This window comes from Mustela nigripes, chromosome 5 (genome assembly GCF_022355385.1).
Source record: "Mustela nigripes isolate SB6536 chromosome 5, MUSNIG.SB6536, whole genome shotgun sequence".
NCBI lineage: Eukaryota > Metazoa > Chordata > Mammalia > Carnivora > Mustelidae > Mustela > Mustela nigripes.
The window spans coordinates 119,573,384-119,587,853 of record NC_081561.1 but is presented as its reverse complement, the minus strand read 5'-3'; the positions used below and the strand labels follow the sequence as shown (position 1 = coordinate 119,587,853).

The window sequence follows — 14,470 nt, the reverse complement described above, 5'->3', positions numbered from 1 at the left end:
CTAATTCAGAATTAGTAGTCATTACTACTTTTTCTAAGTTCGTGACACAGCATTTGTTTCATTCATCGATCACTCCTACATTATGATTATTTCTTGTATACTGGCCTATTTTGATATTTCATTTGTAGATTTGTTTAACTTTTTGTATATGTATTGCTTAACTCCTGGAAGAATATTCCATAGACATTAAATAGAACTATTTTAGTATTTCCACCTTAGGTTTTATATATATGTATTTTTAGTGTTTTCATATGTTTTATGTTTGATATACTCTCATAGCCTATAGAGAGGCAAATTATAAAGGAAGTCACTCAAATAAATATATGAAGTTTTAAAGGCAGAAACAAGATAATAAGAAAGTTTGTTTAGCTTTTAAAGATAGATTGCAAAGTGTGACATTTAACTAAACACAGTTATTACATTTTGCTACTAATCTCACTTACTCTATTTTAGGATTCAAACAGGATAGCCTCAAGATTTTTATTTTTTAAAAGAAAAGTATCTAAACATTGTTAAGCTATAAGACATTTTTATTACATCCTCCAAAACTGAGGAATTTTTTTTCAAGTTTCATCAAAGAGCAATTTTTTAAGGACTTAGCTATAAATCCTGGGAAATAGAAGTTTCTGATGGAATTCTTACCACTGAAATTAATTTAAGTACAACAAAGTTACTGGTACCCACTATTGAAAGATCCCTTAAAATCCAGCTGTCAGCGGGTTGTCATTTTTACAACGGAAGGAATAAGGTGTTGTTTCTTGTTCATATTTATTTTTGGCAAGTGATTCCATGCTTGCCTTAATTGGTTAAAGGCCAAACATAGTCCATAAGTTTCAGACCTTGATACAAATCAGACACATATACTCACATAAGCCCTGAAAGGAGACATACATCGATCCATGAGTATTAATAATTATATCTATCAGTATTTACATTTTTGCTACCTACATACAGTAAAATTATTTGATACTTTATCTGAGTGAACCAAATCGTGTACGTACTGGATATTTTATTATTGCTTAATTAACTAGATCTTAATTTTATCATTTTCTGATAGCTTTTATAACCAAGAGCTTTTTTTTTACCTTTTTCTTTAACAAAGAATGTTTTTAAGTTCATTCATACATCTTACTGAATTTTGAGGTCATTATAAATTCCAGATAATTCTAGCTTATAGCAGTCTTTTAATTTAGAGATTTATTTAATGTCGTAGTAAATGATTTATTCATTTTGAATAATTTTAATAAAAGTACAGATCACAAGTATTAGAAACTAATTATATATATTTGATTTTCAAAAACAAGTTATGTCATACATAATTTTTTAGTGTATTAATGATTGAAGAATAGGTAACCTGATGTAATAAAGATAAAAATATGAGGCATGTTTTCTTATCCTTTAATATATCTGGACGCGGCTGGATAAATGCCAGATAATTTTTCAAATATTGTTATAAAATGTATAATATACAATTAATTAATATGTCAGGAGGGTCCAGAAATTAAACTGGGTTCCTATGAAGGAAATTTACTGAAATGCTTTTCCTACAGCTTCAGTGGCCAAAAGACAGCACTGGAATGTGAGAAACTAATTTTGGTTTGTTTTAACGCCTCAGAATGTTACAAATTAATCAAGTGCTACTTAAAGTCTAGAACTCATTAACTTTATAAGTTTTACTGTTCCCATGACAGAGATTAAGTTACAGCATAAAGCTTCTTTAGTCTCTCACATTGATCAGGTTGCCATCCCCACTTATCTGCTAGTTAGTGGATTCAGTGTAGGCAGCGATGTGTGCAATGACATAAAAGTACTAGTTTAGTCTTATGAACACTTGTACAAGCTGAACATGAACCCATTCTGGCTGTTTCTTACCTCTGCAATTTGCTTATGTACAGCAAATATATATATATCTATATATCTGTAAACACACACCCACACAAACAATATCCACTTACACGCTCACTAAAGAAAAAGCCAAAGTAGATTGTAATAAGCTTCTTATTTTAACAAATCTAAAACATAAGCTGTACAGCCAATGTACTTAAGAGCCACAAGGATATGTAAGACTTACATATTGAATTAAACTCCCAGAACCCTAACTAAACCCAGGTGCCGGCCAATCACTGAAAGACATTTCTCAGCAGTATAGATATGCCATGTTCTTAGGAGAACAAGCAAAGTAGTTAGGGATAAGATGGTGTGAACAAACCACTATGCAAGAGTATATATCCTCAGTAAACTTAAACGAGTACAAATATATAAGCAAAATGTGGTAGCTTTACATACCTTTTTAAAAATTTTTTTACTTTACGTGGAGTAGGTGAGTTTATGTCATTTCTAGAACAGATTGAGATTTGTGGTGAGAAGGCAAACAAAATAAAAACTATTGAGTGAACAGCAGGGCCCATTTGATGTGATTATGAAAGATGTTTCTTTATTCTGTTTTTTTCTTTTGCAATCTAAAAACAGTAGCAGGGGGTTGCAAGCAGAGTTCATCATAGGTTGTCAATCACTGTCATTTAACATTTGCAGGGGAAGATGTCTTTATACAAGGACAGCTGGGCAAATCAGAGACATAGATTTGCAGTTAGGAGCCTGTCCAGCCTCCACTAAATAAACAAGGACAGGGCAGACAGACCAGCCTCTCACATAAAAATATAATGGACTCCACTGACCTCGCTGCCCTCCATTCAGCTTCAATCCCAGTTGCATAAAAGCTTCACTGCCCACTTTCAATTTCCTTTAATTACCTACATGATGTAGATAAGAAAATGAACCTCACTTGTAGTCAGTGATCACACACAGGAAATTAACTAGACAAGTTGTTTAAAATTAGAGGAGTAATTTGGAGGTAAATAGAGTGTCCTACTGAGGAAAAAGAGGCTAGAAAAGGGTTTTTTGTGTGCTTGTTTGTTTTTAAGCAGGGATTTTGATTATTTTCCTAGCTCTCTCTGCTGATCCTGGGATTGCTGCTTTTCTAATCAATCTCAACTAAGTACGAAATCTCCTTTCTAAGTATTCTGAAACATCTAAAATAAAATTGTTGAAGGAGCTAAGAGCCAAGTAAAGTGGTGAGACAAACATGCCACCACATTCTAAAGAGTTTAGAAAAATTGTGAACTGGAATTACAGGAATAAATGATCATGGTTTTTACAGGAGGGTCTGGCAGAGAAAATGAGGATTAAGTAGCAGTTGTCTTCAGTCAGTCTTCATTTCAGATTGCTTGGCCAGTCCATAATCAAAACACACATGCACACAGAATTATATACCAAAAATATTCTTTATTTATTCTAACAAATTTGAAATCCATATTTTATTCTTAGAATTCATAGCATTTCAGTTTTTTTTTAATTAACATATAATGTATTATTTGCCCCAGGGATACAGGTCTGTGAATCATCAGTCTGACACAATTCACAACACTCACCATAGCACATACTTCCCAATGTCCATCACCCAGCCACCCTAGCCCTACTTGAATTTTAATTTGAAAATACTGTAGTGTTTCAGAGTAATGTAACTTTGGAAAAGTTGCACCAGGTGTGTAATATATGTCTTTCATTCCTTTTCCCTGTCTTTCCACAATATTTTGAGTTAGCTCACCAGGTACACTGAAAAGAGCATATTTCCTTACCACACACTGATGTGATTTTGTGAACATATAATTAATATGGATTTAAAAGAAACCTAATTGGAGACTGGAGATTAAAACCTGCAATATCAAATCTATGGTTCAAGAGGATACAATTCCTGAATATTTTATCTTTAATTTGACTGTCTCTTGTATTATGAGAACATTGTCTTTCAAAGAACCAGTGTTTTTTGTAACACAATTACATAAAAATTGTATGATTATTTGGATGAAATGAAGGTGCCACTACTAGTAGAGCATCAGTAAAAAAAAAAAAAAAAAAAAAATTGTTTCCTTGAATCATATTTAAGAATCATGATATCTTTAAAAACGAGTTAATTAAATGTTATTTTAGTTAGTGAAGTATATTTACATAATTGTAAACAAAGACTTACAACTGAAAACTGTAGAACAGAACTCAAATAATTGGATCTTCAACTTCAGCTAACATCCTGTGTGGTATCAGATGTGGGGATCATTATTATCCTAACTCCTGACATTTATACCAAGACATATAGTGTTTGAGTGTTTCATGAACACTATCACACGGAATCTTCCCACCAAATCCCAATTTAAGGTAAGGGATTTGGGTTTAGGAAGGTTTAGTTCCTCTTGGAGGGTCACATAGCTTGTAAATGGCAGAGCTGAAAATCCACCTGTTGTATCAGTTCCCAGATGCAGTGTTTTCTCTACCACCTCACACCATGCCATCCCACCCTTGGGACCTACAACATTTCTTAGGGGATTGATTATTTACTACATGTTTCAGGTTCCCCTTTAATTCAAACACTGGAAGCAGGAAAAGAGGATCCTCAAAGGAAGTAATGACTTTTGATGAGATGTCAGTTAATTTTTGGATAATTTTTAGCTACAGAAACTATTATTGGTTTGATACTTTATGAAGTATTTATAAATCAAATATCACCTCGTTTGAAGATCTCAAAAATATTGCATGTGTCAAAGTTTTTTAACTTTATTTTTTCAGTGTTCCAAGGTCATTGTTCAGGCATCACACGCAGTGCTCCATGCAATACGTGCCCTCCTTAATACCTACCACCAGGCTTACCCACCTTCCCACCCCACTCCTCTCCAAAACCCTCAGTTTGTTTCTCAGAGTCCACAGTCTGACTGTGGATTTCCCCCAACTCACTTCTCTCCATCTCCCCATGTCCTCCATGTTATTCCTTATGCTCCACAGATAAGTGAAACCATATGATAATTGACTCTCTCTGCTTGACTTATTTCACTCAGCATAATCTCCTCCAGTCCCGTCCATGTTGATACAAAAGTTGGTTATTCATCTTTTCTGATGGAGGCATAATATTCCATTGTGTATATGGACTGTGTCTTCTTATCCATTTGTCTGTTGAAGGGCATCTTGGCTCTTTCCACAGTTTGGCAACTATGGCCATTGCTGCTATAAACATTGGGGTACAGATGGCCCTTCTTTTCACTACATCTGTATCCTTGGGGTAAATACCCAGTAGTGCAATTGCAGGGTCATAGGATAGCTCTATTTTTAATTTCTTAAGGAATCTCCACACTGTTTTCCAAAGTGGCTGCACTAACTTGCATTCCCACCAACAGTGTAAGAGGGTTTCCCTTTCTCCACATCCTCTCCAACACTTGTTGTTTACTGTCTTGTTAATTTTGGCCATTCTAACTGGTGGTATCTCAGTGTGGTTTTGATTTGAATCTCCCTGATGGCTAATGATGATGAACATTTTTTCATGTGTCTGTTAGCCATTTTTATGTCTCCTTTGGAGAAGTGTCTGTTCATGTCTTCTGCCCATTTTTTGATGTGATTATCTGTCTTTTGAGTGTTGAGTTTGAGGAGTTCTTTATAGATTTTGGGTATCAGCCCAGTCTGTAGTGTTATTTGCGAATATCTTCTCCCATTCCGTGGGTTTTTTCTTTGTTTTGTTGACTGTTTCCTTTGCTGTGCAGAAGCTTTTGATCTTGAAGTCCTAAAAGTTCAGGGACTTCATCAAGATCAAAAGCATGTGTCAAATTTAATAATGAATAATACACTGCTTATCAAAAGCATATATTCAATAATAAATTCTGTGCAAGCATTCTAGCTTGTGTTCTCCTCTAATAAGAGTCAGTGTCCCTTTTTGCAATCCACATTTGAACCTTATCAGTCATACTTCTTTATCTAAAAAACAGATTTTTTTACTTTCTTCCAGTCTAGTCTTAAACTCCTCAAAGATACCTTACTCCCCCACTGTCATTTGAACCTCCTCTTCCTTATACTTGTCCAGTTGTCATTTTACATTATCTGTGCTCAATTTTGATTAAGATCAGTCTCCCTCACTGGACTATAGGCTTTGTGAAAGTAGGTGGTCATGCCCCTGGTTTTATTTACCATTGTATACCTAATTATAATGTATGCTGAATAAAAATTGGGTAAACAAATGACTCAGCATATTAAGATCGTGTCCATTGTGGCAATATATTATTTACTTTAGTAAAAATGAAAGTATATAGTTTTTTGCAAAGAAATTAAAGAATCCTGAGTTTAGAAAGATTGCTTCATACATTGAGAAAATGCAGCACCTGGGTGGCTCAGTTGGTTAAGCATCTCCCTTCAGCTGAGGTCATGATCACAGGGTCCTGGGATCAAGTCCCGCATCTGGCTCCTTGCTCAGTAGGGAGTCTGCTGCTCCTTCTCCTTCTGCTGTTTCCCTCACTTGTCTCCCCGCCCACCCCCCTGCATCAAATAAATAAATAAAATCTTTTAAACAAAATAGGAAAAATATCCTTGAATTTTTTTCATAAGGTCACTGTCTTTGGGTAGTCTACAGTAAAGATCCGATGGTCCCCTTATTAGACTTAGAAAGATCTCTCTTCTGCACGACATTTTTTCCAGCCTAAAATGTACTCAGCTGTTAGCAGACTCATGTGATACTGATACTGCTGGCAGTGAGCAAATTCACAATCCTACTGAAGCAGAGGATTAAAGCAATAAATCGGGTAATTCAAGCAGAATTGGCATGGTTTAGAGAACAGTGGAATCACGTCTTACATGGAGTTTAGATTCTAAAGAAAGCAAATATAACAAAAAGCACTGGTGATCAAATTTACCTGAAAATGACCCCAAAAGTACAATAAGCATGACTGTAAGTAGTCAGTCCTATTTGGATATACTCATATACTCCTTCTCAGTGAGTTCAATGCCACTACTTTTTCCTTTAGCATTGGGGCAGATCATTGTTTCTTTAGTTCAGCACCAAATGGAGGAGTTGGTTTCATTAGAAGTCATGCTTTATGAAGGTGTGTATCATGTGCTTCTTCGGATGCTGGAACCACAGAATATAGAAAGATGTTCACACATACAGAGTTATTTGATGCTGGGAAATGCCCAGTTTATATTGTTATTAATTGGTCAGTCTCCCTCTTGTCTGTCTCTCCCTGTTTCTCTCTCCCTCCCTACCTCTGTGTGTATGCTAGGGGTTGGTGGGTAAAGTGTATAATCAAATTTGAATAAGATTGTACTGAGGGGAGTGGATTACTTAGATAATACTACAGTTAGTGCTTTTAGGCCAAATTCTTACCTTCCATGTAATTTTTCTTTAATCGAACTTTTCATATAATTTGTAAGCCTAATCCTGTTTCTTACCTATCCAAAGCCTAGAGAGCGAATTCAGTTTGCAGTATTAAAATAACTATTTGATTTTCTTCTGCTAGAAGATCAGAAGTTGTATTTAATGAACAGTAGAAAGAAATCTAAATATGAATAAAACGTTAGACCATGAAACGGTTTTAAAGCTTATTTCTCCCCCTCCACCTCCACCAACTATCCAGATTATTGCCCTCTCTTTAAGTGTATTTTGCATGCTTGACAGAAAGCTCCAACTCACTGAGTGTTCCCAACTTCTCTGCTATTAATAGCATCATCATTCTCTTCATCCCTGAGGCTCAAACCTCAGACCCCCTCCTTAGCTGTTTTATAGATCTGCTCATACTATTTTCTCCACATGGAATGCAAGGAATCTCTCTCCCTCTGTCCTCTTCTACAAGTTGTTCTAAGCCTAGAATGAACACTGTCTTTTTTGGAAAACTTTCCAGCACACCCAATTCACTCCAGGACTCTTCCCTAAATAATTATATTTTATTCTACACTTAAAGTAATTATTTATATAAATTTTTGCCCAATATAATTTTAATTTCCTTGAAGGAAAAGGTCACATTTTAGATTTCTGAACCATCTTAGTTCTTACCTGCTGTTCATTTTTTCTTAAACATTTGGCAAGCCTGGAATAGGTGGATAGTCACTGATAGGGATTTGGATGGAGCTCAGATACTACGTTGAGATGGATCAGCCATTACATGATGATGCTTCGGTCCTAAAATTCACCTGAAATCAAAAATAATATAACTGTCATGTACAACTGGTCCTTCTTTAGCAGATGACTTCAGAGAGAACAGACAAGAAAGAACTGAAATGACGTACGAAAGGAAAACCAACATGACACATAGGGGCAAAAATGATTAATTGCTAATATGTCAACATACATATCTTTACACAAAGCAGTCAAAAGGTGAAGATAACATTTAAAATAATGTAGAATAGCTGTAATATTTTTGACTAATGCAGGACAAAATAAGGTGAAACATAATTTAAAAATATTTATCTAGTTCAGTTAAACAGAATATTTCCGCTTTTCATTTAAAATATTTTTTTCAGGGGCGCCTGGGTGGCTCAGTGGGTTAAGCCCCTGCCTTTGGCTCAGGTCATGGTCCCAGGGTCCTGGGATCAAGCCCCACATCAGGCTTTCTGCTCAGCAGGGAGCCTGCTTCCCCCTCTCTCTGCCTGCCTCTCTGCCTACTTGTGATCTCTGTCAAATAAATGAATAAAATCTTTTAAAAAAATAAATATTTTTTCAGCATACTATATTGAATCAATTGAAATTATTTTAAGACCTATTTTTTTAGTCTTTTGAACTCATGATTTTCCTTCCCACTCTAGGGTTTTTGTGTATATACTGTTCCTAGAACACTTCATTTCTCTCTTCATCTACTTAATATCTGCTGATCTCTGTATCTTATCTGCCTTTTTCTTCAGGAATCCTTTATGACCTTCCTAACTCAGTCAAATTCCTTGGCTAGATTCTGTCATGCTTCTGTATGTTTCTTCTTCATAGCACTTGTCACCTTATTAAATTTGCATTTATTTACATGATCGGTTGAGTAATGTATGTCTTTCTCATAAGGCAGATAATCAACAAATATTTGTTTAAGTGAATTTATTCCATTTGGTTTTTGAAATAAGAATTTACCTATTAATATAGTCTGAATTTTCATCATAAAGATGTAATTATGTTTTTAGTAGTCTTGTAGTATACTGAACATACAGTAAAGGCACAGGTTTCTGAAATTGTAGGTCAAGCAAGGAAAGATAAAAATATATATAGGTATAGAATACTCTAATTGTTTCATATAATTGAATTCCAAATTATACAGTCTTCAGGGATTCCATCACACAGTTTTATTTCCTAGGCAGGAATTCTGTACCTATCAAAAGCAAATCAAAAGTTATCGCATTCCCCTCTATGAGCTTTAACTCCCTCTCCTTCCACCCTGACCTCTACCTAGACAACCACCAATCTGCTTTCTGTCTCTGTAGATTAGTTTGCAAATCCTTAGGGTATGTACTCTGTTTTTGGTCTGATTTCTTTCATCATAATTATTCTGAGATTCATCCATATTTTGGTATCAATAGTTCGTTCTTTCTATTGCTGAGTAAAATTCCATTGCATGGATCCATTGTATGGATGTATGGGTAAAATTTATCCCTTCATTTGTTGATGGACGTTTAGGTTTTTTCCTCTTTTTTTTTTTTTTTTGTTTGTTTGTTTTGCTGTATAAGTAAAGCTGCTGTGAACTACTGTGTACGGTTTTTGTATGAACATATGCTCTTTTTTCTCTTAGGTAAATCACTAGGAACATGGTAGTTATATGTTTAAATTTTAAGAAAATATGAAACTGTTTACCTAAGCAATTTAAACGTTTTAAATTCCTGCCAACTGTGTAGGAAAAGTTTCAATTTTTCTCCATTCTTGCTAGTACTTGATATGTTAGTCATTTAAATTTTGGCCATTCTAATTTTTTATTTTCCTGATAACTAATAATATTTCATATAGATACATACATAAATAGATACATAAAGTATCTATTAAAATCTTTCCTGTTTTTCACTGGAATGTTTGCATTCCCACTGAGTTTTGAGAGTTGATACATTCTGTATATAAGGCCTGCATTAGATCTATGCTTTGCAGATGTTTTCAGTCTATGGCCTATGTTTTAATTTTCTTAATGTCTTTTTTTTAAGAACAGTTTTTTTTTTAAATTTGAAGCTCAATCTATCATTTTTTTTTAAAGATCATGCTTTAAGTTATCTTATCAAAGAAATATTTTCCTAACCCTAGGTAGCAGAATTGTCCTCCTGCTTTTCTTCTGAAAGTTTTATAGGTTTAGATTTTATATTTAGGTCTATCGTACATTTTGAGTGAACTTTTTATATACAGTATGAAGTAGAGATTGAACGGTTTCATTTGCTTTATTTTGGGGGGTTTTGTATGTAGATTCCCAATGATTCCACTACCATTTCTTGAAAAGATACTCTTTCTCCACTGCTTTGTCTTTCACACTTTGTCAAAAATTTGTTGTCCATATAGGTATGTATTTATTTCTGGATCTATTCCATAGAACACTTTTTCTTATTATAAGCTTTATAATTAAAGTCTTGAAATCAGGTCTTGTTAACTCCCACTTTGTTACTTTTAAAGTTCTTAAAGTTATCCTAGGTCCTTTACATTTCCGTATTATTTTTTTTTTTAAAGATTTTATTTATTTATTTGACAGAGAGAAATCACAAGTAGACGGAGAGGCAGGCAGAGAGAGAGAGAGGGAAGCAGGCTCTCTGCTGAGCAGAGAGCCCGATGCGGGCCTCGATCCCAGGACCCTGAGATCATGACCTGAGCCGAAGGCAGCGGCTTAACCCACTGAGCCACCCAGGCGCCCGTATTATTTTTTTTTTTGGACAGAGAGGTCACAAGTAGGCAGAGAGGCAGGCAGAGAGAGGGGAGGAAGCAGGCTCCCTGCTGAGCAGAGAGCCCGATGCTGGGCCCGATCCCAGGACCCTGGGATCATGACCTGAGCTGAAGGCAGAGGCTTTAACCCACTGAGCCATCCAGGCACCCCTCCATATGAATTTTAGAATCAATTATCTTATGATTAGAATCATTATTTTCTTCTGTTAGCTATGACTCCCGATATTGGCCTGGGTCTCCAGTCTTCAGGGGCAGCAGTTTGCCCCATGTCCTCTCTTCTTTCATGGCTCCAAAAAGAGTTGTTGAACTTTCAATTTGTTCAGCTTTTTACTTGTTGTTAGGATGGAATAGTGACTTCCAGGCTCCTTACATGGGGTACTGGAAACTCGATTTCAAATCATTTTATTTTAATCTAACTTACTACAATAAATTTTAAGTTAAGGATTCTTCTCTTCATCCTTTTCTTACCTCACCAATCTTATCCTCCGTCTCCCTGCCTCAGCCCTGCCATATCCTTCCATTCATCCTATAGCTCTTAAATAGCATTGTTTCCAAGAAATTTTCCCCGACTGTTTAAAATAAGTACGTCCCCAAACCCAATGTCCCTTCAGCGCTCTGTACTTACCTTATAATAAGATTCACTGTACTTTGTAGAACTGTCTGTCCCTGAGGAACTCTCAGTTTCTGGTTCATTGCTGTGGTCCCGGTGTTAAACATATTGTATGATGCCCAGCAGGTCCTCTGTTATATCTGTGGATTGTAAAAATAAGAGCATTCATGCATTTCAGATATATTGCACATTACTAGCTTGTGCTTACATATTTTTTTCATTTTATTTTATTGTATTTCTTTTCAGTGTTCCGGCATTCATTGTTTATGCACCACACCCAGTGCTCCACGCAATAAGTGCCCTCCTTAACAGCCACCACTGGGCTCACCCATCCCCCACCCCCCTCGCCTCCAAAATCATCAGCTTGCGCTTCCATATTAATAATAGTATTGAATAAAGCAAAGTTCTAAGAGGGCATGATTAGTTACCTTATGGTTTTTCTAAACTACGTTTTAAATGTCAGTAGTTCAGCTGAGAAGTATGTTAATTATACCTTTGATCCAACATTATTTTATATATATATATATTTATATGTGTTTGTGTGTTTTCCAGGATGCAGAAGAATACACAGATTTGCCTGTGAGACATAATGAAGATCATATGAATAGTGAACTGGCAAAATGTCTTCCCTTTGAATCAAATCCTCATTCATTTGATAGCCCTCACACCAAAGCACATCTCCTACTACAGGCACATCTCAGCAGAACCATGCTGCCCTGCCCAGACTACGACACGGACACCAAAACAGTCTTGGACCAAGCGCTCAGAGTATGTCAGGTATGAAAGTCTAAGACCTATATTTTCTCCCATTGTTTTTGCTTTTCTCCCCCCCGCCCCGTATTAGGATAAAATATACTTGCATTTAAAATATTTTATCACTGCATTGTTGAGAAAAATCTGATGAATCAAATCAAGAACTTTCAAAGGAAAAGGCAAATATAAATGCAGTAAGATTACAATTTCAGCTATCCATTAGGTGAAAATTGAAGATAAAATTCAATGCCAGCTACTTTTCTAAGTTCTGAGTATATAGCAGTGAACAAGCAAAAGACTGCCTGCTCCATCCAAAGAAACAAAATCTTGCTGGATGGAACTAGAGGGTATTATGCTGAGCAAAATAAGTCACTCAGAGAAAGACAGTTATCATACGATCTCTCTGATAGGAGGAATTTGAGAGACAAGGCGGGGGTTATGGGGGTGTAGGGAGGGAAAAATGAAACAAGATGGGATGGGGATGAAGACAAACCATAAGAGCGTCTTAATCTCAGGAAACAAACTGGGGGTTGCTGCAGGAGGGGAGGGGAGGGATAGGTTGGCTGGGTGAGGGGCTGGAGGGTGGGATATGTGCTATGGCGGGTGCTGTGAGATGCGTAAGCCTGACAAATCACAGACCTGTACCCCTGGGACAAATAATACATTATATGTTAAAATTTTTTTAAAAAAAGACTGCCTGCTGTTATGGGCTTTCACTTGAGATGGAAAAGACAATTAAAAATATAAGTCGGAGGGATAACTGTGATGGGTTGTTTTTTTTTTTTTTTTTTAAGTAATAAAGTATAATAAAGGAAATAGAGAGAAAGATGGAAAGTATTGTTCTGTGCTACTTTAAATGTGTTCCAGGACTATCTTGCTTATAAGGTAACATTAAAGAAAGAATTGAGGGGCGCCTGGGTGGGGTGGCTCAGTGGGTTAAAGCCTCTGCCTTTAGCTCAGGTCATGATCTCAGGGTCCTGGGATGGAGCCCCGCATCATCGGGCTCTCTGCTCAGCAGGGAGCCTGCTTCCCCCTCTCTCTCTCTGCCTGCCTTTCTGCCTACTTGGATCTCTGTCTGTCAAATAAATAAATAAAATCTTTTTAAAAAAAAGAAAGAAAGAATTGAAAGAAGAGAGTGAGCCCTAAGATTATCCGAGGGAGTATACTCCAAAAACTAGGAAAGCTGGTTCCAAGTCTCTCATGCAGGAACTTACTTGGTGTCATCAAAGAAAAATAAAGGAGACCATTGTAAAGAAGATGGACAGGGGCACTAGAAATGAAGTAAAAAAGAAGTGGATGTGGAGATTATTTTCTCAGAGAAAATGGGGTCAGGTCAGGGGAGGGAGTTTGTAAACCACTAAGGATTTTGGATTTTACTCAGAGACGGAGCTGCTAGAGCAGTGATTCTGTTGGTTATATCTATGAATATTTACCATGTTAATTTAAAACTGAAAAAGTCTCAAATATTTATTGTGTTATTTAAAACTAATAATAACGGACCCATTGTATGTTAATTGAAGTAACATGATTTTTCAGGAAAAGTGACTATTTTCCAAGACAATAAAGAAAATTAATGAAAAGTATAGAATTGTTTTACATTTTTGCAAATATCTTTAATATCTAGCTTAATAGAAGTCAGCAAGATTCATATATCTCCTTTTGCAATCAGTCTGTTACAGTATGATGTGTTATGAAAAAAAGTATGAAGTATATGAAAAAAAGCCAGCCTCACAAGGACATGTAGTTTGAAAAGGGAAGAGTATTTTTATAGCCTTTTCAGGTAATTGTGGATGTCCTTTTTTGACACTACATGGAAATGACATGTGGTTTTTCTTGAAGATTAGTTGCAGTATGGAATCTGAAACCCTATCAATGAAACTTTTCATACCTTGAATGCTTTAGGGCTAGGCATGAAGTGATGGTGGCTGGACCATGTTGAGAAGTGTGAGACTGGTTAGCATGGGCTGGTTTCCTGTATTTAGTTATTTGTTTATTTATTTATTTATTTTCAGAATTAACAGAATCTGCTAATGAATTGGAAAAGAGTTTTTAGGGAAAGTGAGGAGCGAGAGAAGTTTCCAGGGCTAGTCTCCTGAGCAAATGGAGGGACGGAGCTGCCATTTACTAAGAGGTGATGGGGAGAGGAGCAGTGTTGGGGAAGCGCTCCCAAGGGAGTGAGATAATGAGAGATTGAATTTTTCTGCATTCTACCTTTATTTGACATTTGGGTAATGAGAAATAATTTTAAAATTTTCCCCAAAACTTAGGGTGGTTTTGTGGGGTTTTTTTTTGTTTGTTTTTTGTTTTTTGTTTTTTTTTTGTTTTTTTTTTCTTAAAATGCAGTTTTAATACTTTTTTTTTAATTTTTTATTTTTTATAAACATATATTTTTATCCCCAGGGGTACAGGTCTGTGAATCA

At 35.8% G+C, this 14,470-nt stretch overlaps 1 protein-coding gene across 1 annotated transcript in view; it reads left to right on the top strand.

Moving 5' to 3' along the window:
* ASCC3 (activating signal cointegrator 1 complex subunit 3) overlaps positions 1-14,470 on the top strand; it is a 336,478-nt gene that overhangs the window by 297,677 nt on the left and 24,331 nt on the right. Inside the window, exon 37 of the mRNA XM_059401113.1 lies at positions 11,850-12,074. Coding sequence (XP_059257096.1) covers positions 11,850-12,074 — 225 coding nt within the window. The remainder of the gene's footprint in view (positions 1-11,849; positions 12,075-14,470) is intronic.